At 38.9% G+C, this 26275-nt stretch overlaps 1 protein-coding gene across 1 annotated transcript in view; it reads right to left on the bottom strand.

The window, feature by feature from the left end:
- Positions 1–627: 627 nt before the first annotated feature.
- Positions 628–26275, bottom strand: part of LOC107076227 (NACHT, LRR and PYD domains-containing protein 3-like) — a 75180-nt gene continuing 49532 nt past the window's right edge. Inside the window, exon 8 of the mRNA XM_069180188.1 lies at positions 628–1249. Coding sequence (XP_069036289.1) covers positions 628–1249 — 622 coding nt within the window. The remainder of the gene's footprint in view (positions 1250–26275) is intronic.

Below are 26275 nucleotides of genomic sequence, written 5' to 3'. Positions count from 1 at the left end.
GCTGTGAGGGTGAAACACCCCTTCTACCTTGCCCCAGTCCATGAGGACTGTATCCTGGGATTGGACTGGTTGCAGCAGGTGGGTGGTTGCCTTGACTTGGGCGTGAGGGACGGGGTGCTGCGCCGGGGATGGCGGGTACCCTCCAGCGGCGAGGTCAGGTGGCAGTTTGTGGTGTTGCGGTCGCTCTGTGGGACAGTTCTCCAAGTGGTACACGGCCAGCCAGAGGCCGCCAAGCAGTGACCTCGCCGCTGGAGGGCACCTGCCACCCCTGGCGCAGCATCCCGTCCCTCACCTCCAAGGCCTCCCACAGTGCACAGAGTGCCTTACAGACTCCGGGTAGGGGCAAGCTTATCTCACCATACTGGGAGTCAGCTCTGGCAGGCTTGCCCCGACACCTGCGGCTCCGGCAGGCCCAGGCGACGCCCGCCGCTGCCACCTCCGCTTCCCGCTCCAGTCATCCCACACACTCCGGACACCTCCCACCCCGCCCACCGCGAAACTGATTCGTTCCCCCTGCCCCACCAACTCTCGCCGGCCCAAGTCAAGGCAACCACCCACCTGCTGCAACCAGTCCAACCCCAGGATACAGTCCTCACGGACTGGGCAAGGTACTGTAGAAAGGATGTTTCACCCTCGCAGCCCCAAAGTGCATGGTGAGTGCCCTGGGGGTCCGGCTGCCTTGGTGCCCGGCAGGATACCAGGCCGCAGCAGGATGATGGTCGAACCGGTGTCGACGAGGGCCTGGCAGGGTCTGCCCTCGATGAGGCAGGGAAGAAATAAGCCCCGGCTGTGGCCAACCCTTCCCACGGCAGCAAGTGTGGTGAAGCGCTCCTTCTGGCTTTCCGGAGTGGGGGTAGTGTCGCTCAAGGGCGGCCTTCCACTCTTTGGGCCACCCCGCTCCCGTTTCCCAACAGCCTCCGGAGTCCCCGGGGCTCCAGCGCCCGGTACTCCCGTGCGATGTGTCCCCTCTCCCCACAGCGGTGGCAGATGACCACCCGTCGTCGCTCCCCCAGCATCGCTGCGCTGGGCGTCTTCTCCTCCCCATCTGATTCCCCGTGCGCCCCTCCGTTGGTGCCCACCGGTCTCCTCGAATACGGCATCAGCCTGCTCAGCCAGAGCCAGGGCCTGCTCCAAGAGGACCGGGGCGGCCAGCATCACTGCACCGCAGTTGGCGCCAGGGCCCAGAGGAATGCCTGGAGCGCTATCTCCCGGTGGGCCTCCTCCGGGAGAGTAGGGTAACCCTGGCGGGCTAAGTAGGCCACGTCTGCGGCTGTTACCTGGATACCTCTTCTTTAGAACTCACTCTTCCCCCTGCCTGTCTGGCTTCCTTTAATCCTTCTGTGCCCGGATTGCAGCGGGTAAGATATTTTTCCAAGAAAAAAAGAGAAATTTCACCAGAGCCCCTTCTCGTGTCTAATTTTTAGTTTGGAAGGATTCAAGTAGGATTTTGGATGAAAGGCAGCGACCTTAATCAAGCCCAAATCATAATTGAACCCATTCAGAGCCTACATTACATTTAAGCGTTTCATTCTGAGCAGAAGACCCTCACACCTGAAAAAGGCTTGCGTTTTCTCCTCTTTTAAGCATGTGTACAATGCTGTAATACAATTTAAAATAATTAAAAGTTTAAACAGTATCAACTAAACTCCATTAATATAAGTAGCGAGTGGTATTAAATAAATACAGCTTTTTAGTATAGATTACACTTTTCTAAAATGTATTAAAAAATAAAAACGATCACTAATCTAATCTTTCCACGTTTGATCCCAAAATCCCAAGAAAAATAAATCTAAACGGGGAGAAAGCTATGCTGAAAGTTTATTAATATACTTAGAAGAAAAGATAACAATTTATGTTGCATTTGTCTGATTGTGAATCAAAAAATACATTTAATTAACTGCTCTCAGTGACAGCTGACAATCCTCCATACACTTAGTAATGCCAATGTAAACGTCATATTTACAATTTGTTGATAATAGAAATGTTAAGTTCTCTAAAGCTTTGTGAGGCAGCAAAAGGCAGCAAAAGATTCGAACACCCTATATTGTAATGAGCTGCTGAGCTGAGAATGGGTTATGTTCCTGCTGTCAGAGGGGGTGGAAAGTGCCCACGGTCATTTAATTAGTATTACAATTTGCACTGATTCCCTTGCGAAGATACGGACATAAGAATATTCATGCGTGGTGTAAGCACTTAAAATTAATATGGTTAATAAGAGTAAACTGTAACATGCTTTAACAAGATCGGCTAAACCGGGATCTATCGCTTACGCCTGAAATTGGAGTTGCAGTGAATAGCGACTAATAAGTCTGTCTTTCTGTGGGGGGAAGGGAATCTGATCTGATCTGCAAACCTCCAACAGAGCTGTTCAACCGGTTTTTGTCAGGCACCTCAAGTGTCAGGTGTAAGCGATAAATAAATTTAGCTGAAAAGCTGTACAACGCAAGACATTTCGTTACTCTAGGTTTCGTGAAAAAGCACATTGTGCTGCTGTAATACAGTTTAAAATAATTAAAAGTCTAAACAGTATCAGCTTATGTATGGGTTGTAATTTAAAAAAAGTCAAAATCCACACTCAAAATGCAATTTAGCACTTTCTGGCAAGAGGAGACACCCAAATTAATAATGTAACATGTTACTGTTTGTGCATGGATATAGTTATACTGCTATTTCCTTAGACACGTGATTCCATGTTTTACTTTGAATCCCCGGCGGAACCAGGCATCCATAAGAATCAAGTACTGTAATAGGTTTGTTCAATGCTGAAAAAAAAGAAGAAAGAAAACACATTCCATAAGAATCAGCGCCTTTATATAGCGCATTTAAAGGTGGCTTCTCAAAACGCTTTACAGGATAAAAACAACAACAACAACAACAACAACAACAACAACAACAACAACAATATTGTGTTTCATTGCACTTTGACAGATCGTCTTTAAATCAACTGTTGATTTAAAGTTTGACAGTAAATGTTTATATTGTAACGCATACAGCCTCCATTTCTTAAAAAAAATGTAGCCAAAGAGGGGGGGTCTGCTCTCACAATCCTCCATATATTCAACTGAAAAATTAATAACGCCAATGTAAACGTCGTATTTACAATTTGTTGATAATAAAAATGTAACGTTCTCTAAAGCTTTGTGATAGTTTACCCAGTTTACCCATTGTTATTAAAAATGACTTGGATTTGAACATGTTGTGATATTTAGAAATATAAAAGTCAATTAATTGTCCATTTCTATATTTATGTCTTTATTTAGTGGTTTCATTAGTGACAAAGGCTAAACTTTCTTAGAAAAATGTCTTTGCTGTCTTGCTGATAGGTTAAGCTTTCGAAACTCAGCCCCAAAGTCATTTGACTGATTTTTCGCCCTGTTTCGTTGGTTAAACGCAATGATCACAAGCACCACCATGGTAACTGGGATGTGTAGTTTTTAATTCAGCTTGAATCATAACTGTACATACTGTCTTCATATTTGGCCAGGGCTTTAAAGAGAGGGCGCACCAAAAATATTCGGTGCCGTCGTCTCCCCTTTAAGGGTACCCCCGTGCTGGAAGAATTTGACCTCGGAACGTTTGCCCAGTGTACATATAGGCACATCCCCGAAATTTTGACTTCACTGTGTAATGAAGAAATTTTAAAGACTACTTAGCGTGGATAAAAAGCTTGGATTCCCATGGATAGTATCTTATACAGTACACATATCTTTTTCTATTGTCTTTGTTGATCTCTTGAGGATCCTTGTGATACTTTGAGCTCTCGTTGAATGATAAAAGTGTCGCAGTTTAAATAATTTTCGTTGTTAGAAATTATGAAACGCTCTGTTAAAAGCAAGGGAGTTTTTATATCTGTTATAGTAAAAGAAAATGCCTGACGAACTAGGGATTGAACAGTTTTTCAGTGCTTGTACAATCAATGGAAATGTTCAAATAAATGTGCTAAAGAAATAAACAAAAAAGTTATTCCTTTATCATATTGGCTAGCTAATGTCCCATCCTTGTTAGTTAGATCAACGGAATGCTGTGGTGGGTGTTACTTTTTGTCGATGAAAAAATAAAGTCGTTACAAATAGTGTGGACCAGCGTAATACTTTGAGTTTTACTGGTGGAGCTCATCCAGCTGTGTCTGGATATCTTGGTCAAATATTTGGCTAGTGTGTATTGTCTGTTTGGGGTTCTGTAGCATTCCACATGGCTGGGCAGCTTGTTCCCCCCTCCCGCTGTTTAGAGAGAAATTGAGTATTGGTGTGTATTTTTTCTTTAAAATACCAATAACAGCAACAATTACTTTTTGACAATGAAAAACTGTGTGTGTGTCTCTCTCTCTTCGCTGGCATTTGTAATCGTTTTTATTTTTATATACATTTTAGCAAAGTCATGTACCATAAAAGTATGGTAATTAAAAACCATTAATACTTTCGCTGGAGTTTAAAGTCGATGTTTTCTCTTTTTGGCTAGACTTGACTATTTAGCCATGAGATAAACAATACTTTGTCATTAAACAACCTTATCGCAACCTTATCGCATTTATGAGCTATCTTATTTCTTATTTCTGAACATTATTACGCAGAAGACAAAGGTAGCAATTAACGTTGCATTGTGCATTGTGCTGCTGTAATACGCTTTGACAGAAACCAAATTATATCGTTATTAATTTCTTTAGATACGCGATTCCACATTATGTTCCCTATTAATCAAATTCTAAAAGTATGCTTGTTGACTACGGTATCGAGCATATTCGCAGAAAAGCTTAAAACTACCACTTTTTATACATATGTTATTTCACTTTAGTTAAAGACTGCGATGCTTAAAATGTTTAGGGAGAAATGGAATACTGGTGTGTATTTTTTCTTTAAAGTACCGAGACCAGCCATATACAGTTTACATACTGTATGTTTATGTTCCAAAACTAATATCGTTTATGGATTTCACACACGTTATGGTAAAATTCCATATAAATATTCAATACTTAAACAGGCATTAAATATACATATACTTAATAAATAAAGACATTAAATATACATATACATACTGTATACAGTACAGTATACATGTTCCTAAATTAATATCTTCTATGAGCATGTGAAAGGCATGGTGAATTGGAGATTCTCAAAAATAACTGTACTTTGCCTGATTGGAAACAAATGTGTGATGGGATCAACGGAATGCTGTGGTGTTACTTTTACAAAGGTGAATGAAAAAAAAGAATGTGGACCAGGGCAATACTTTGAGTTTACAGCTTGTCCAAGGTCATTCATTATACTGTAAATACTATTAGTAATATCTACGGTAAAGACATTGATGGCGACAGCTCAAACATGAGAGGTTGAGCTTTATTAGCTCCACCTTGCGGAAATTCAGGATACAATTATTTTATTTGCGGTATCATGCGGTTTCATGCAGCGCTATGCGAGAATATATGGTATTAATACCGTAGCTTGCGGTATACTGCGTCAAGCGCACCGGAAAATAATGCGGTATCGCCCGCTTGTTTTGAATGGCTGCATCTGTAATTAATTTCTAAATGGTGGCCAACACTTGAAACAGAATCCATGATTCTAATATCTACTGCATTTTTGGATACTTTGTCTGTACACTTCTCTGTGTTATTTTTTTTAATTTCTAGAACTACACAGATCCAGTGTGAAAAATGTACATTCACAAGAATTAGTACATTTTCAAACTTCCAGTTTTTTTAGAGTTTGGAAGATGCGGTAACAAATCACATTCTGGAACAATATAATTTCTTAAACACTGACTAGCGAAAACTGAGTGCAGTACTAAATTTGTTTGGTTCTCCATTTTCTTCTGCATCAATGATTCTGTCACTGAGCCAAATGTCTTGACCCTTAAGTATATTTATGTAATGCGAACTTATCCCGGCTACAGGCTGTGCAATTGTTACTGCTCCTTCTAAATTCCTGTATTTTTTCACATCACTGCATTCTCGGTTACATGTGTGTTTTTGCATTGTAGTGTTACAATCATGCAGATTTTCAGATGAAATTAAATTATATGACAATTGTCTGACAAGTCACTTTGATTTCCTGGATCATTGTAAAGCTGTAGATTGTGTCATGATTTTCATTGGAGAACCAAGTGCCATTCCCGTTTCTCCTAAACATTAAAAAGGGAAGTTTTTCAAATGAAGCAGAATACATGAAATTTTGTATATTTGCTTTTTGTCAATAGAGGAGATGGTGGGACATTCATCTACTAGACAGAGAGGATTGTAACCTATGATAATCAAAGTGGTAGGTAGATGTGCAATGTATGGGCAGTGTTCCAAACTAGGAGTTTTACATGTTAAACGTAATAATTTTTTATTTTGGGAAAACATTCTCTGTGATTCCTTGATGTTATCTTCCTGTAGGTGTTCAACTGTTAATGTAGAAATGTTCTGGTACTTGTTTTGTGAAATCTGAATTCCCTGGCAATTTTAGCAGCTGGACGTATTCATGGTCTGAACCGTGAAATAGTGATGTTCCAAAATTTTGGATGAAAATTGTTTCGTGACAAATTTTCTAATGGTTGTTTCTATGTCAATTTTAGCTACTTCGGCATTCACAGGTATTTTGGAAAACTGAATAGCTTTAGATCCCAGAAGGACCTTGAAAGTCTTATGTATTGTTAGAGGTACAACTGTGTTTCTTTGTCAGTGATTGCAAGCTATTCAAAGACTCTTTCAGTGCTGCTGTACTATGCAGTAGAGTCAATATGTAACTGTTCAATGGCTCCAGGTTTTTTTGTGTTTCTAGAGTATTGGCATTCTCAACTGTGAGTACATGGTTTGACCAACCTATGTCTCTGTCTGATGCCTCCTTTATTTCTAGAGAACAAACACAATATTAGTTTAGTCTATGCTATGTGTTGGCTGTGTTTTGATGTTTTGATCATTTGCTTTAATTCTAAATTTCTGTCCAATGCACAAAAGTACTGCCCAATAATGTACACCTCTGCTTAAAGACTTTCCTTCATGGCATAATGTTGATTTAATAGTACATTGCACTTTACCAACACCATCCAATTCCAATTGCAGTTCGCTGTGAAATGTTCTCTTGGAATCTGAATCACAATAGTTTGTGGACAAGAGCTAAATCGTCGCTTCCAGACCCCTATTTGCTTACACTTTGAGCAATTCTGTGTGTATGTTTTCTAGGAAAGACTTGTGTGTGAGGGTCGATAAACTCATGAAAAACTCAGCCATCTGTGCAACCAAAACATGACTGACTTCACTTATTTCGGTATGCAAGAAACTACAGTTCTAGCAAAAGTCTACATGGGAAGTAATAAAGGAACTGTTTACTTGGCCACAAACAACCAAGGACATAAGGGGTATTATTAAATCGGCTGGTTCAATTTCTCTTTTGAAATCTATTGAAGATATCTATTTGCATATCTCATCTAACACTGGCTTTGAAAAGTAGCTGCTAGGATTGTTGATGGCAGGTTTAGAATAAAATTTAGAATAAAAACCTTTAGAATAAAATTCCATATTTATTTTGGTCTGTATTGCATTCATATTAGCAACACACTACATGACAGAATTTAACTAGTACTTGTTTAGGGCATTTTTTTACCTGTTTTTGAGAATTTAGTGATAAGTGGCTTGTGGTGATCATTTGGATGACCATCAATTTTGAATTTATCATTTAGACTAAAAATGTTTGATTGTCTTGATAGGGGGTTTTAGGAATGAATGCCTGAGATGTTGTGGAATTTTCTTTTCCTGTTCCATTCCTCCTCTTCCACAAGGGCACGAGACTTACTTATTCTAGACAAATTCAGTCTTATCTTATCACAAAAGTCCCTTTCATGTGCTTTGTAAAGAGTTCCTAACCTTTCCACACATTAATTTTGAACTTTACCTCAGAAATAGATGTAGTCTGTTCATTTTTTGGTATTACTGAAATCTGCCCATTAGTATGTCTGTCCATATTGGGATTGATGACATAATTTTTTTCTTCCCAAAAAAGTTTTGAACCAAAATAGGCATTGGGCCCTTTGTTCTCCTGTCTGTTTATATCTGCCATTGCGTTAATGTACTTTTTTTTTAAATTGTGAAGAAATTGAGATTTCAAGTTCTCTATGCATCCAAAATCAACATCTGAGTCCTCAGCACCTATAACAGTGGGGACACTGCTAGTGTTCAGTTGTGACACTCGACTTCAGAGATTGGAAATAGAGTATTTCATCAGAAAAAGCCGAGGTGAAGTTTTTCAGAAGCACAATACAAACAAAATCACACTTTTCCCTTTCTCAGGAACTGCCTTTGCTGCCTTAGTGCAGCATCTCAAGGGAAGATACTTCAGGAAGTATACATGGGAACATGTGTTTGCAGCAAAAATCATTGAGATGAACCAATATTGTGTTTAAGGACCACAGTTTTAACAACTGTATTAGACGATGTTCTAGGAACCCCTGTATCTGAAAATGCATGGCTATATGGTCATAACTCGTGCAAAATTTTGGGGAAAATGTGCCCTTTTCTCAGTGCATTTGTGTCTGTGTGTCCTGTGATGGACTGGGGTTCCGAAAAGTGTTCTGACCAGTGTATCCTGCCTTGTACCCATTGCTTAGTGGTTCCCAATCCTGGTGTGGAACACACTCAGACCACCACAGCTACAGCTCTATCAAGGTCAAAGGCTGGGCCTGTACATCGTCAATGGAAGGACCAAAGCTGACTTTTTAGAAAGGTTTGGTTACAGCTCAGCGCTGGACAGCAGTGTGTTCAGCTATGGTCAGCTGGACCCCTCTGCTATAAGCATCTTCACTGTCAGACCACAAACTCCTCTCTCTGACCACAGTCACATCATACTGTACTTCATAACGTACTTCAAGAGAGCAAACCTGCACAAAGACACACTTGACACAGCCCAGCAAGTCATATTACCTTAACCTGTGATACAGATGGGCTACAAACATTCAGCAATAGGCTGAGAATGAAGAGCACGTTCAGCAATAGGCTGATCCAACCACGGTGCAACAGGGAGTGCTACAGAAGGTCATTTGTGCCTTATGCCATAAGACTGTACAACTCATCCATTGTGTGTCTGGGCAGGGGCAGCATTGACATTGACCTGTTTTTGGACTAAACATTAAACTCTCTGCTTACATCTGTTTTTTCCTGTTAACAACTGTTTTTGTGCAATATATGCTATTGATTTGTGCAATATATTTTTATATTTATAATGCGCAATACAACTTACTGTTCTGTTTTTTGTATATTCTGTACTGTGAGCAACTTTTTTTAGTGCACTTTTCACTGACAGTATTGTATGTATTGTATTATTGTAATATATCATTTCACTGTGCTGTGTTGACTGTGCTAAGCTGCTGTTGCACTGCAATTTCCCTCACGGGATCAATAAAGTATCTATCTATCAAACAACCTGGATGAATACCAAAGTGCACTAAATGACCAGGAAATTAAGAAAATATAAACTACAGATGCAGCCATTCAAAATGCGCGGGCGATACCGCATTATTTTCCGGTACGCTGTACGCAGTCTACCGCGAGTTACTGGTAAATACCGCGAGTTACCGGTAAATACCGCTAGCAAAATAATAGTATCCGGAATTTCCGCAAGGTGGAGCTAATAAAGCTCAACCTCTCATGTTTGAGCTGTAGCCATCAAAGTCTTTAACGAAGATATTACTAATAGTATTAATAATAAATGACATTGGACAAGCTGTAAACTCAAAGTATTGCCCTGGTCCACATTCTTTTTTTCATTGACCGTCTTTGTAAAAGTAACACCACAGCATTTCGCAATCACGCATTTTTTTCCAATCATGCAAAGTACAGTAATTTTTGAGAATCGATTCACCATGCCTTTCACATGCTCATAAAAGAGATTAATTTAGGAACATAAATATATTACCGTATGCAAACTGTACTGTATACAGTATGTATATGTATATTTAATGTCTTACCTGTGCCCGTTTAAGTATTGAATATGTATATGGTATTTTACCACTGAAGGGAAATCTTAGTGCCTGAGCATAAAAAGAATAGGAGCATACTGTAACGCGTGTGAAGGACATAAACGATATTAATTTTGGAACATAAACATACAGTATATGGCTGGTCTCGGTACTTTAAAGAAAACATACACGAAACATGGTTTCATTATGACCAGAATCGGTCTTGAGATATTTTTAACTTGATTTACAGTATTTGAGAGGTATGTCTTGACACCGATACTATGTAAATACTGCTCACGTACTGTATATGTTTCTAGGTTTATATTATGCATTTCATACGGTCAAATTACTTTTGAGCAACTGATAAGAAGCGCGAAGCGGTATGCCCAGGGTGTTCTAGTTTTCGTTTTGTTTTAATGCAGTGCAGTGGATTGATTAGAGATATCAAGTACATACTGTACAAGTCATTTGTAGTTCGTCTTGTAAAAATGTTACGAGTACATCATCTGTCAACAATTACACAGGTTCTGTTTCCATATTGCGGATTTTGGTTACATAATATTATTTTCTAATTTCACGTTGTGAATATATGATTTGGGCAAACAGAGCCGCAAAGAAGTACATTATGGGTTGTTGTTTTATTTTTGCAGTTTTATCTAGAACAAGCGATGCTTAAACCTTTGTCTGATTCTTGTGAAACTATCCACACGACAGTTTCAGTACCTAGGAGTTGACTTCAGTGATGTCACTGATTGGATGTTTCTAAAAATCCATCCTCTGTAAAACGTCTTCTCTAGTTGTCCTGCATATGTATTCGCTAATGAAGCTGTGTGTTCTGAGCCTGGATCTCTACATTTCTGTATGAACCAGCTTAGAGGGCTAAAGACAGCTTGTGTTTAAATTGAGTGTAAGGTAATTTATGCTTCTAAAGTCATGGTCAGCATTAATTATTGTACTGTGCTGTAAACTTGTTCTGTGCCTAGTTACATTATTTTATAGCTTTATCAAATCTGTACATTGTCTGTCGATAATGTTTCTGTAGTGCTTTTTCAGCCCTCAGCATGTGACTGCGCTGGTGGCGCTGTGTGTTAGTTTCCTGACTCCCATGTCACACGGTCTGTGATTGAATCCCATGGAACTATGACTTTATTTTTTAACAAACATTTCTTTGAAAAAATGAAACGTTTCCCTTGGTCAGAGATTAAATAAAACCTCACTCGCACCAAACAAATTTATATTTCTAAATATCACAACATGATCGAATTTAAGTCTTTTTAATAAGAATGAATAGTCACCTATGCGTTACAAAATAAACATTTATATTGATTTGAATCGCGTTTTGATTTAAATCGTAAACACGTGTTTAAATATATGTGTTTAAAGGCGATATACTGTATAAAAGCGCTGATTCTTATGGAATGTGTTCCGCCGGGGATTCAAATTTTTTTTTTATCGCGTATCTAAGGAAAATTGCAGTATAACTTTGTTCATGCACAAACAGTGGCATGTTGCATTATAATTTGGGTGTCTCCTCTTGCCAGAAAGCTCTAAATTGCATTTTGAGTGCGGTTTTTGACTTTTTCTAAATTGCAACCCATAAATAAAGCTGATACAGTTTAGACTTACTGTATTCTAAACTGTGTTACAACAGCACATTGGACAATGCAACGTAAATTGCAAAAATGCACTTGGAATCTGTCCAAGCCCTACTACGAAAATTATTTAAACTGCGATACTTATCATTCATCTTTAAATAAACTTTATTTTATATAGCGTTTTAAGCGAATAGGTAATTAGATTGCTCATAAACCTAATCGCTTTTTCTACATAAACACAGCGTGATTGCTCTCTGAAAATGCTTTTCCTTTATATTTAGGCTCAGATTTCAACTATAGATCGTATTATTATAAACTTTCTTGGAAAAATGTCTTTTATGTAAAACCATGTTTGCTATTAATTCATTTAGGGCTAAAATACGTTCATTGTCTTCCAATCGATTCGATACATTGGAAGTTTGCCATGCCCGGACTGTTACACCAACGCATTAGCATGTTAAAGCGATTTCATTGAGGAGCCTAGCTACTAGGTAACACTGTACTTCCTACTTTGAAAATACCTGTGAAACTGGTTTAATTCGTCACAGCCAGCACTCCGGCAGAGAGGGGGGTTGTACTCGTTAATGTCCGATGACATACAAGTGGAAAGATTACAGATTTTAATCGTCTTTTTTCTGAACCAGGGAAAATCTGATCATGTTTCTCTATAACAATAATAAAAAACTTTATTTTACATATCACCTTTAAAAGTGGCATCTCAAAACAATACAGTAGATGTAAACCACAGATTACAAGGTAAATACCCAGACAAACGCAAACGCGTTTTTAATAAAATGCTTTCATTCATTCAACAGAGAGAGAGCGTAAAACCTGGGTGTAACAGCTGTTCCTTTTTCTGATCACTCGCTCTCTGAGATACATGAGAATCCAGGCGTTTTTATCAACACTTTCTTTTCCGTATACCAGATCTTATGGAACCACTTCAGAAGGATGTCAGCCAGTCAGATTCCTGGAATCGGTACTTTAAAGGAAAAATACACACCGGTATTCCATTTCTCCCTTAACATTTTAAGCATCGAAGTATTTAACTAACGTGAAATAGCGTGTGAAAAAGTGGTAGTTTTAAGCTTTTCTGCTAATATAATATGGAATCGCGTATCTAAAGAATTTAATAACGATATGATTATATTCGTGTACTGCGACAGGGCTGTGTAGGGCTGTTTCGCCTCTCTCTTTATGTAGGCTGGGCAAACGATTTTTAAATTTAAAAAAAATAAATAAATAATGAGATATAATGATGTGTTCCTGCTTAACTTAGACATTGCACGACTTTAAAACATATAAAAACAGGTTTCGAGAGTTAAAAACCACTTTTTATGCGCGAAAAATGGGTGATTTTTCTTCCTCGTGATCAGCTCAGAATCTTTGTGTACGCTGTAAGGTTTTTACTTCTTAATTAAACGTTTAAAATACACGAATTTCATAAAGACAACACACGTTTCGAAGAGAAAAAATCCCATTCTTTTCTCTTCCTGGTGTGTGAAACTGATCAGCAGGTCTTTTTTTCCCAATCAGAGGCTCTGAAAATAGCGTACCGCCCACTGCGCTCGGTCAGAGAGGGGCGCGGCACCGAGAGAGGGAGGAGGCGCGGAGCGCAGCAGTACAGAACGAACGTTCTGCTGCCTGGAGCGCTTATGGCAGCGATCGCGTCTGCATTTATAACTTAGTTTTTAAAATTAATCAAGCAATATGAACCATCTCTTTTTACTTTTAAGTCACTTAATTATCATTAAGCACAGCTTTCTCACCACTTAGACTACTTTTTGATACCATCCTTAGACAAAGCAGAAACTTCTTGTTCTGTCTAATGACATTACAAGTGGGTATATTACAGATTTTAATCGTCTTTAATTTTGTTACGTCATACATTTTAGAAACGTTTCATCCATACAAACACCACAAAACTATTCTCGATTGTATTTCTGAATGGTATGTTACACTTAGTTCACTGTTTTAAATACATCTAATTAAGAAAGTTAGGTGTTAGCATAAACTATTAGCAATCAATATTAAATTTATATTAAATAATTTGTTGCACTTTCCCCCGCATCTTGTAAAAATATATTTTCATTGTTCAAATATACATTAAATCTGACTATCATATAATAAGTTAAATACAAAACTAAAGAAAAAATAGGGTTAAATATAATTCAAAATATTTTGCTAACAATGTTAACTGTTTATAAATAATAAATTGTATTAACTAAAGAGTAGGATGGCACAGTTGTTAGTATGCTTTTTGTTTTGTTTCTTTTTCATAAATACAACAGTAGTACCTGTTGTCTCAGTGGCTTTCAAAATTAAATTTTGCATGCAAACCTGTGAACTAGAAAGATAACTAAGATATCCATCCATTTATAATGGTGGCAAAGTGGTTCAATGCTAGCAACTACACAAAATCTAAAATACAATCCTCATTTCAGTATCTATGTAAACATACAGTCTGTTAACTTCATCATCTTCATCAAAAGTATGCCTAACCCCATTAGGAAGTGTTCTTGTTATCAGTGTATTCCTCAGCTATCCCAAAATTATCTTCTTACCAACATCTCTAGTTTTTTATCCTGCAATAACTCAGCCAACACTTAAATCTCGAAAAGCTGCTTGTGTTCATTTCTTTAAATCACAAATATCATGTGTAAATACTGTCCATGTAATAATCTGCATTGTGGAATAATAGTTTATTTTAAAGGGAACTAGATAAACACAGAACTAGAGAAATCAAGAAAGGCTTTTTTTTCTAGAATTAATAAATGCACATCCTGTTCACTGGGGAAATTAAATCCACACTGAGCAATCTTCAATATGTTCAGAATATGACAGCGAGAATCCTATCAGGGATGCATTACACCTGTTTTCAAGTCCTTGCATTGGTTACCTATCAGGTTTCGAGTCAACTTCAAAATCCTCATCCTCATTCAGTACCTACAGTATATGGCTTATTATCTGTCTACTCCCCACCTTTGTCCGTCTGACTCTGGTCTTCTAGCTGTCCTCAAGAACATCTACATTCTGTGGGTGACAGGGTCTTCTCTAGCTGCACCCCAGAGCTCTCAATTTGTATTCCCAGTGATATCAGTCACGTACCATGAGTGCATTTAAATCTAACCTCAGAACCTTTCTTTTCAGAAGACTTAGTGTCTGTATCTGCTTCATTTTCTAATTTTGGTAGCACCTCTAACTGCTTGTCTTTCTTATATGTATTTACTTTGTAATCTGTGGTCCTTTTATCTGTTTTTATATCTACTGTATTGCTTTGAGATGCCACTTTTAAAGGTGATATATAAAATAAAGTTTTTTATTATTGTTATAGAGAAACATGATCAGTTTTCCCTGGTCCAGATAAAAAGATCTAAAGCATACTAGTTTGTCACTCTTCTCATTCCCTTTGCTAAATAACTTTTCATACTAATCTGATCAATCTAACTACCTGTTTTCTGTGCTTTCTCTATCCTGCTAGATTTGCAATTATTCTGAACATTTTCTTCTTGAAATAACTCATTTCTAAATACCTTTTTTCACTGTTAACATCTTGCAGCAAAGCTGCGACAAAATATACACTTAGCACAGTTCATCCTGCTACCAACATTGAATAACAAAATCTTAAGATTTCTATATTTAGTGGTTTCATTAGTGACAAAGGCTGAACTTTCTTGGAAAAATGTATTTTATGTGTTGCAGAAAAAACTGACTTGCTTTAACAAAGTATGTTTACAAATCCTTTCACCTGGCAATCTACCTGAATGCCCAACTATCTGAGAAGCCCTCCATGAAACCATGGTTGCTATTAATTCATTTAGGGCTTATTGACAGAATTGCTGTTTTTTATGCATGCTAATTTTCTGATTCCTCACTCTGTTTCATGTTTATAGATAAGACTTTATTGATCGTGAAGGGAAATTGATGTACATGATGAACATGTTTGCATGTTCTTTTGTAACATACACCTTTTTGTGATTTTTTTTGTATATCTAAGCAAGTGTTCCTGCATCCCTCTTCTGCACTTTAGTCATGGCTTTTTTTCTGTTTGCTTATTTCAAAGCAACACCTGCTCCATTTCTAAAACTTTTTACTCATGTGCATTTTTGTATTTTTTACACCTCTAGCACTTTAACATCCTGAATTTTCATTTGCCTTAATTTGTAGAATGAACTTGAGTTTTAGCCTAAAGAAGTTTTCATTATCTTTTGTTTCTTGTCCTACAACTGTTATTATTGATCACTATGACTTCATTCAGCCTTTCCTGAACGTCTATGACAGGCAGAGAGAGTGCTGTTTCTGGTGCGATCTTTTGCAGCTGACATTTCACTGTTTTAAACGAACAAGAAATTAGATTGCTCATAGATCACTTATCCTATATAAACACAGCGTAATTGCCCTCCGAAAATCCTCTTTTTCTTGTTCGTTTTAGAGACCTTGATCGAAACTGATTTTAGATGTCAGAAAGGATTTCTTTTCTCTGTATTTCCTACATTGCTTTGTCGAGATTTTAACTTTATATCTAACTTTATATCTAGGCTCAGATTTCAACTATAAATCGTACAGTAATTAATAGCAGTAAATACTGATGTTTTGCGCCCTCTTACCACAAGAATATATATGTTTTGTAGCTGGGATGAACTTTATTTCATACGCGTAGCTACTGCGATTCGGACACGGACGGTTAAACATGGCGGCAAATCAGACACCCAGAGAGGGGGGGGGGGGCCTCTTCTCCCCTCCATAACTAAAATGCCAAATAGGAGTGGCTTAAGCGACATACACAGTCGTGTAACTGACAGTTTGAGGTAGCCTATCGTGTAAATTTCGCTTTGTTGCTGATAGGTTAAGCTTTCGAAACTCTGCCCCAAAGTCATGTGACTGATTTTTCGCCCTGTTTCGTTGGTTAAACGCAATGATCAAAAGCACCACCATGGTAACTGGGATGTGTAGTTTTTAATTCCGTTTGAATTATAACTGTACGTACTGTCTTCGTATTTGGCCAGGGCTTTAAAGAGAGGGCGCGCCAAAAATTTTCGGTGCCGTCGTCTCCGCTTTAAAGGTACCCCCGTCGCGGAACAATTCGATCTCGGGACGTTTGCCCAGCGTAATTTATGCGACTGTACCAGGAAGAGGATTTCTTTCTATTCGAAACGTGTATTTTAAAAGTTTAAGAAGTAAAAACCTTACAGCGTACACAGATTTCTAAACTGATCAGGATCGTTATCTTTGTCTTATGCATATGAATGTTCACCGCTCTGTCCAGCAAATTAATAATAAACTTTATTTTATATAGCGTTTTAAACGATTAAGTAATTAGATTGCTCAGAAACCTAATCACTTGCTTTTTCTTTTTATTTAGGCTCAGATTTCAACTATAGATCGTATTATTAATAACCATAATAACAACCAACCAACAAAAACAACCATATAAACATAATACCAACCAAAAACATAGATAACAACCACAATACAAAATCAAATATATCAAACCATTATACTCTCGCAAATTCCTCCAATTATCATAATCCCGCCCTTTATGCAAAACCAAACCCTCCTCCCATCCCAGTTTATCCTCTTTATCATAAACAAAATCCACCTCAATTTTCAACATAGAGCATTAAACAAAATCAATACCTCAACACTCCATACTCAACAACGATAATTCACAAACAGCCAGAACATGTAACTCCACATTCCCAAACAGACCTAATTTCCATAGCCCCGTCCCTTATGCAAAACCAACATCCCTCTCCTGTTCTCTCTCTCCCCTGGCGTTTGTAATCGTTTTTATTTTCAAATAAATTTTAGCAAAGTCATGTATTTTAAAAATCTTAAGATTTTTATATTTTTGTCTTTATTTAGTGGTTTCATTAGTGACAAAGGCTAAACTTTCTTGGAAAAATGTCTTTTATGTAAACCATGTTTGCTATTAATTCATTCAGGGCTAAAATATGTTCATTGTCTTCAAATGAAAGAAGGGTTCCTTTTGCCGTGGTCGGGCTGAAATTAGAAGCTTGCCACGCCCAGACTGTTACACCAACGTATTAGCATGTTAAAGCGATTTAATTGAGGAGCCTAGCCTCTCTTAACTAGCACTGTACTTACTGGGTTTTTGAGGGGGGGGGGAGGTGTCTTTCGCTGTGAAACCAGTTCAGAAAAAAGACGATTAAATTTAATAAACGATTAAGGGTATTTACCTTGTAATCTGTGGTTTACAACTACTGTATTGTTTTGAGATGCCACTTTTAAAGGTGATATGTAAAATAAAGTTTTTTATTATTGTTATAGAGAAACATGATCAGATTTTCCCTGGTTCAGAAAAAAGACGATTAAAATCTGTAATCTTTGCACTTGTACAGTATGTCATCGGAAAATACAATCAGTTTCTGCATTGTGTAAGGATGGTGTCAAAAAGTAATCTAAGTGGTGAGAAAGCTGTGCTCCTCAAAGCGCTTTACAGGATAAAAACAATAACAACAATAGTGGCTGGGCAAACAATTTTTTTTATAGAAATACAAAATGAGATACTGTATAATGATGTGCATGAACAAAGTTATACTGCTATTTTCCTTAGATACGCGATTAAAAAAAATTTTTGAATCCCCAGCGGAACACATTCCATAAGAATCAGCGCTTTTATATATCGCCTTTAAACACATATATTTAAACACGCGTTTACGATTTAAATCAAAACGCGATTCAAATCAATATAAATGTTTATTTTGTAACGCATAGGTGACTATTCATTGTTATTAAAAAGACTTAAATCCGATCATGTTGTGATATTTAGAAATATAAATTTGTTTGTTGCAAGTGAGGTTTTATTTAAACTCTGACCAAGGGAAATGTTTCATTGTTTCTAAGAAATGTTTGTTAAAAAAAAAACTCATAGTTCCAGTGGTATTTGATCACAGACCGTGTGACATGTAAGTCAAGAACCTAACCCACAGCGCCACCGGCGTGGTCACATGGAGAGTGCTGAAAAAGCACTACAGAAACATTATCGACAGACAATGTACAGCGTGTACTATTCTTGTGTTGCGGTACATGAATATAATTATATCGTTATTAATTTCGTTAGATACGCGATTCCATATTATATTCCCTTTTAATCAAATTCTAAAAGTATGCTTGTTGACTCCGGTATCTCTTTAGTTAAAGACTTCGATGCTTAAAATGTTTAGGGAGAAATGGAATACTGGTGTGTATTTTTTCTTTAAAGTACCAAGACCAGCCATATACTGTATGTTTATGTTCCAAAATTAATATCGTTTATGGCCTTCACACGCGTTACAGTATGCTCCTATTCTTTTTATGCTCAGCTACTAAGATTTCCCTTCAGTGGTAAAATTCAATATCTACAACGGGCACAGCAAAGACGTTTACTGTAAGTCTTTCTATGACAGACCAACGGACCACGAGTGCCCCTGTCGGTCAACCAATCACGTACCGCGGTACCGTGCGTCATCTTGCGTCACAATGCGCAACGCCGTAGCCAATTACCTCCGGTACGTGTCTGTAACGGGCACTTTGAATGGCTGCATCTGTACATTCCTAAACCCTGTACCAAAGCAATAAAACTGGCATATATTTGGCTTTAAGGGATTTAAAGCACATATTTGATACACTAGACTTTTCAGACTGCAGAAATACACTATGAGAACCAAAAACACAACTACACAATGCAAATCTATGCCTCAGATGCTTTGGGATGGTGAAACACTACAAACACGAATTGGGCATCCAAAATTGATCAGTTGGAAAACCCATTTTGAAAAATTCTAACATTACATCCCAAATACAGCACATAGAAGAAAAACTAATCACACTTGAAATGGGTATTAAAAACAAGTTAAACCCTTCAGACACTCTGATCACAGAACAAGGCCTGGTAGACAAACTCCAGGCCCTCAGATCATGACAGGTCAGTGGCCAAGATGGAGTCGACAAAGAGATGCTGAGGTACAACAACTCAGAATTTCAGCAGGTCCTGCTCAAACCCTTCAACCTTGTACTGAGAGCTTGTACTTTTCCCTGAGGTCTGTAGGCAAGGATTGATCACCCACATCTACACATTTGGAGACAGACTTGAACCTTAATATTACCAGGGCACCTGTATGAACATTAACATGGGGAAGATATTCTGCAGTATCATGGAAGCCCAAATAATGACCTCCTTTAATAAGCGTCCTCAGTAACAGTCTAACAGTGTAACAGACTGCCACACACATGATAACATTTATACCCTGCAAACACTTATAAACAAACATGTCCTCCAAAAAACAAAATTAAAATATCAATCTGCTTTAATAATTAAAAAATAGATTCAATTTGGCACTGCAGGTTACTCTCCACCTTTACAGCTGGAACCTCAGCTTTCATCATTCACTCTGATGTCCTCCGCTACACCAGGGTGCCTTTCGTACTAAGCTTCCACCTCAGCTGTTTCCAGAAGATGATAATAATAATAATAATTCCTTACACTTATATAGCGCTTTTTATATAGCAACGGCAGCCATAGTGCAGCAGTACACTCCCCACACTGCAGCTCTCAGTGGGGAGGAGAGCAGAGTGATGAACCCAGTTCAGAGATCGGGGTTATTAGGAGGCCATGATTGGTAAAGACCAATGGGAAATTTGGCCAGGACACTGGGGTTACACCCCTACTCATTTGAGAAATGCCCTGGGATTTTTTATGACCACAGAGAATCAGGACCTTGGTTTTACCTCTCATCTGAAATACAGTGCCTTTTTACAGTATAGTGTCCCCAGCACTATACTGGGGCATTAGGACCCACACAGACTTCTGGGTGAGCACCCCCTACTGGTTTCTTACAACAGTAGCCTTAGCTTTCCCGGGAGATCTCCCATCGAGGTACTGGCCAGGCTCAATCTTGCTGAGCTTCAGTGGGTTGCCAGTTGTGAGTTGCAGGGTGATATAGCTGCTGGCATGAGAGTGTGAGTTGAACAGTGGTGCTGGGATCTGTTGCTGTGGCAAAGATCTGACAGGAACATGAAAACACTGTTCAGGAACTGTGAATCCTGCCTCTGGTAAAAACACACCACCTCCTCTCCAGCTGGACATCTGTGAATCCAGCTACCCCATCAGCCTTTCCTCAAGGTGGCCTATGATCTGCACACAAAATGGCCAGAAGTGGCCTCCACTAGATTGGTCACTATTGAAGCGGTCACTGACTTCCTGGATTCCCTCCCTTCCATTTCTGTCATCTCACAAACGGTGCATACACAGTACAGTAGATGACCCGTTCCACCCCTACCATAAACTCTTTGCCCTCCTACCATCTGGGAAAAGAGATCACAGTGTACGGGCTAGCACCACCAGACTCTGTAACAGCTTCTTCCTGCAGGCTGTCAGGCTCCTCGACACCCTGGAATCCACTTGCACCCACTCCAATTCCAGAAGCAGGGTTTAAATCCCCCCCAACACAGTGTGTTGTGTATATTGTATTATGTATTTGTCTTCTAATTTGCACTATCTGCACTTTGCACTATATGTATCCTGTCTAAAATGTCTATGTCAGTGTCTTGTCTGTATTTGCACTGGGGACCAGGAGGAATGATATTTCGTTCCACTGTATAATTGTATATGGCTGGAATGACAAATGAACTTGAACTTACAGTATTTCCCAGTCATTCTTTTGGGGGATTTTAACTTGAGGAAGGTTCTCCCCTAGCTATAAAAGCTGCAACTAGAAAAATAAAATACTGCTACTGCTCTATCTCTTGCATATCTCTAGGCATACAGAGCATCAGTCTGCACCCTGCTCTGCCAGTCAGGTCATAATATAATGTATCTTTCTTGTCCAAAGATACAAACAGAGATTTTAAGAATGTAAACTAGCCATAAAAACAGTAATCAGCTGAGACTGAGTAAGTGCTAAGGGATTGTTTTGATACCTCAGACTGGAGAATGTTTAAGGAGGCCTGGTGTGATCTTAATAAGCTCACTGATAGTGGATTACATTCCTTGCAAATCAGTCAGTGTGTACAACAATAATCAGCCCTGGTTCAACAAGGAAATTAAAACCTTGTGGGAAAACAAGTGTAGTGCTTTCAAAGAAGGAGATGATGCCAACTTCAAGTCGAGTAAATATGAATTCCAAACACATAGTAAAGAGGGCCAAAGGTAAATACATGAACAAATAAGAAAATAAACGAATCAATGACAGCCGAGGCATCTAGCAAGGCTTCCAACTGATCATCGACTACAAGGCAAAAATCCTTCTTCTGTTCATGATCCTTTTCTTAAAGTCAAACTGAATAAATTCTACTACAGGTTCAACACACTAAACAACCTGCAGCGGACTGCTCTAGACAGCCAGTGCAGCCCCTCCAGCCACCCTTTATCGTTCAGGAGCATGATGTAAGAAGATATTTCTGCATGCAGAATATCAGGAACGGATCTGGGTGTAACGATCAGTTCTTTCCAGACCCTATGCGGACGACACAATCCGGGTTAGTGAGGAAACACTGGGGAGAAAAGCCATGCAGAAATCGGGAATGAATACGGGCGGGTGGTGTATCCAAAGTGCGCAGGTGTCCAGGGGGTGGGGAGTCTGGGGCAAACAATCCAAGGATGAGACGAACAGAAAATCCAAAAGACAGGGCAAAAGTCCAAAAGACAGGCGATCCATACGAGACAGATGGGTTAAAAACAGGAACCGGGTCAGAACCGGCGGGGGGAACGGAAACAGGAACGGAAACTTAAAAACATGACGGAGCGAGACGAATATAGGTCCCGGGCTCGCACGATATGGAAATCAGATGGAGAGCTCCTAACTGAGTGGGTGTCTGGCTTTTAAGGGGGACGGGAAGGAGGCTGGAACAAGGGTGCACAAAATTAGATCCAAAGTGAAAGACCCGGAGTGCCCTTAAGGAGGAGGGACTACAATCTTGACACTGGACCTGACCTTGTATCAAGAGCTATACCAAAATCTCATGCCACTCAGCTTGCTCCTATGTTTACAGGTATTTTCAATTGATCCCTTAAACAGGCTAGGGTACCACACTGCTTTAAGATGGTTACTAGTACCAGTACCTAAGGAATTCACTGTGAGCTGCCTCAATGACTACAGATCAGTATTCTTGATGTCTATTATTATGAAAGTTTTTGAATGACTTTTAGCCGTCTTCCTGTCTAACATGCACATGGACCCCAGGCTAGTTAGCCTATAGAGCAAACAGGTCAGTGGAGGATGCAGTCTCCCTGGGGCTCCATGACATATTTCAACATCTAGAAGCAGCCAGATCCTCTTTATTGACTGCAGTTCTGCTTTTAACATGATCACCCTCAAGCTTTTAGATAAGTTAGCATATGGTGGTATTGATCAGACTCTATGCTACTGACTACTGGATTTCCTTTCTGACAGGAAGCAGCTGGTAAAGCTGAAGGATATCCTCTCTAAGCCTCTCACTCTGAGCACCTCGGTGTTATGTCTCATCACCTATGCTTTACTCTCTGAACACAAATTACTATTTCATATTCTGGTTCAGTCAATATGGTCATATATGCTGATGATACTACTCTCATAGGGCTCATCACAAACAATGGTGAGTCAGTATACAGGAATGACATAGCTCAAATACTTAAACAGTAAAACCTCAACCTCGAACTAAATGTGAGAAAAACAAAAGATCTTGTGGTAGACTTTAGGCAAAGCAAAGGAGCACTCACACCACTATTCATCAATGTTTAGGCTGTAGAAATGGTGGACAAATTTAAGTTCCTTGGCACTATCACCTCCAGCACTCTAAAATGGGAGGTCAACACACCCATTATGATCAAGAAAGCTCACCTGTTACTCCTGAGATAGTTCCGGACTTTTGGAGTGTCACAGGAAGCAATAACCCTCTGTAACAGAGATCTGGCATCAAGAGTGTTTTGGACTTCTGCATCACAGTGCAGTATGGCAACACTTCTGCCCTGGACAAGAAGCAGGTAGAGAGAGTAGTGTATATCACTTCCAAAACTATAGGATGTCACCTTCCCTCTGTGGACTCACTCTGAAATCCAAAGCTTTGAAGATTCCCGCTGACCCTTCACACACTGCCCAACTTCTATCTACTTCTCTCCGCTCTGGTAAGTAGATTAGGTCTATTAAGACAAGGACTACTAGATTCTGTAACAGCACCTATCTGGAGGCTGTGAGATGCATAAACTCTGCACTTCAACTGTTTGCTATTTTTGTGCGGCTCCATTATTTATTGTTATTTATTTTATTACTGGTGTCTGTTTAGGATGTTTTGTGAAAATAGTGAGTGGATGCATTCTGTTATTGGATTTATGTTATATATTTGTATTACATTCTTTAATTGTATGAACTCACTGAATCAATTGCCATACAACTAGTTAAGGACATTAAGCATTGAACTTGAATTCAGCCATGCTCCTCCACATCCTGTTCCACTACAGGGCCATACAGCTCGCCACGACTGGCAGCTCACCAGCCACTTTCATGCTCGTACACAAACTTCTACTTTCACAAGACAGACTCCAGGCATATCCAGCTCAGACATCTATGGAATTCCTCTATGCAGGTCACAGAGCAACTGGGTCCAGCTACCTTTCGCCTCTCTGATGCAAGGTGGCATTGCCTACATGACCTGGCACTAGTGTCAGCCCCCGCTACGAAGTGTAGATCTGAACCGGTCTTATTTGTTAGTGCTCCATTTGTGACACTTTGTGCCACTGAAGGTAGCTAAATTGAAAGGGTTCAATTCCTGGTGGGCCATTTTTGAGGAGTTTGCATGTTCTCCCCATGTTCACATGGGTTTCCCCTGGGTGCTCCCATCTCCTTCAACAGTTCAAAGACATACTGATAGGTTAATAGGCTTCTGGGAAAATACAGATGCAGCCATTCAAAATGCACGGGCGATACCGCATTATTTTCCGGTACGCTGTACGCAGTCTACCGCAAGTTACCGGTAAATACCGCAAGTTACTGGTAAATACCGCTAGCAAAATAATAGTATCCGGAATTTCCGCAAGGTGGAGCTAATAAAGCTCAACCTCTCATGTTTGAGCTGTAGCCATCAAAGTCTTTAACGAAGATATTACTAATAGTATTAATAATAAATGACATTGGACAAGCTGTAAACTCAAAGTATTGCCCTGGTCCACATTCTTTTTTTCATTGACCGTCTTTGTAAAAGTAACACCACAGCATTTCGCAATCACGCATTTTTTTCCAATCATGCAAAGTACAGTAATTTTTGAGAATCGATTCACCATGCCTTACACATGCTCATGAAAGAAATTGATTTAGGAACATAAACATATTACCGTATGCAAACTGTACTGTATACAGTATGTATATGTATATTTAATGTCTTAACTGTGCCTTTTTAAGTATTGAATATTTATATGGAATTTTACCACTGAAGGGAAATCTTAGTGCCTGAGCATAAAAAGAATAGGAGCATACTATAACGCGTGTGTAGGCCATAAACGATATTAATTTTGGAACATAAACATACAGTATATGGCTGGTCTCGGTACTTTAAAGAAAACATACACGAAACATGGTTTCATTATGACAAGAATCGGTCTTGAGATATTTTTAACTTGATTTACAGTATTTGAGAGGTATGTCTTGACACCGATACTACGTAAGTACTGCTCACGTACTGTATATGTTTCTAGGTTTATATTATGCATTTCATACGGTCAAATTACTTTTGAGCAACTGATAAGAAGCGCGAAACGGTATGCCCAGGGCGTTTTAGTTTCGTTTTGTGCGGGGACTGCTTTAACTATATCGCCGTGGATTGATTAGAGATATCAAGTACATACAAGTCATTTTTTAAATGTTGTAGTTTGTCTTGTAAAAATGTTACGAGAACATCATCTGTCAACAATTACACAGGTTCTGTTTCCATATTGCGGATTTTGGTTACGTAATATTATTTTCTAATTTCATGTTGTGAATATATGATTTGGGCAAACAGAGCCACAAAGAAGTACATTATGGGTTGTTGGTTTTTTTTTGCAGTTTTATCTAGAACAAGCGATGCTTAAACCTTTGTCTGATTCTTGTGAAACTATCCACACGACAGTTACCTACAGTAGGAGTTGACTTCAGTGATGTCACTGATGGGATGTTTCTAAAAATCCATCCTCTGTAAAATGTCTTCTCTAGTTGTCCTGCATATGTATTCGCTAATGAAGCTGTGTGTTCTGAGCCTGGATCTCTACATTTCTGTATGAACCAGCTTAGAGGGCTAAAGGCAGCTTGTGTTTAAATTGAGTGTAAGGTAATTTATGCTTCTAAAGTCATGGTCAGCATTAATTATTGTACTGTGCTGTAAACTTGTTCTGTGCCTAGTCACATTATTTTATAGCGTTTTTATAGCGTTATCAAATCTGGTGGCGCTGTGTGTTAGTTTCCTGACTCCCATGTCACACGGTCTGTGATTTAATCCCATGGAACTACTGTATGACTTTATTTTTTAACAAACATTTCTTTGAAAAAATGAAACGTTTCCCTTGGTCAGAGATTAAATAAAACCTCACTCGCACCAAACAAATTTATATTTCTAAATATCACAACATGATCGAATTTAAGTCTTTTTAATAAGAATGAATAGTCACCTATGCGTTACAAAATAAACATTTATATTGATTTGAATCGCGTTTTGATTTAAATCGTAAACGCGTGTTTAAATATATGTGTTTAAAGGCGATATACTGTATAAAAGTGCTGATTCTTATGGAGTGTGTTCTGCCGGGG

Source organism: Lepisosteus oculatus, chromosome 18 (genome assembly GCF_040954835.1).
Source record: "Lepisosteus oculatus isolate fLepOcu1 chromosome 18, fLepOcu1.hap2, whole genome shotgun sequence".
NCBI classification, from domain to species: Eukaryota; Metazoa; Chordata; class Actinopteri; order Semionotiformes; family Lepisosteidae; genus Lepisosteus; species Lepisosteus oculatus.
The sequence above is the reverse complement of the archived record's forward strand: the minus strand, read 5'-3'. Positions and strand labels throughout refer to the sequence as shown.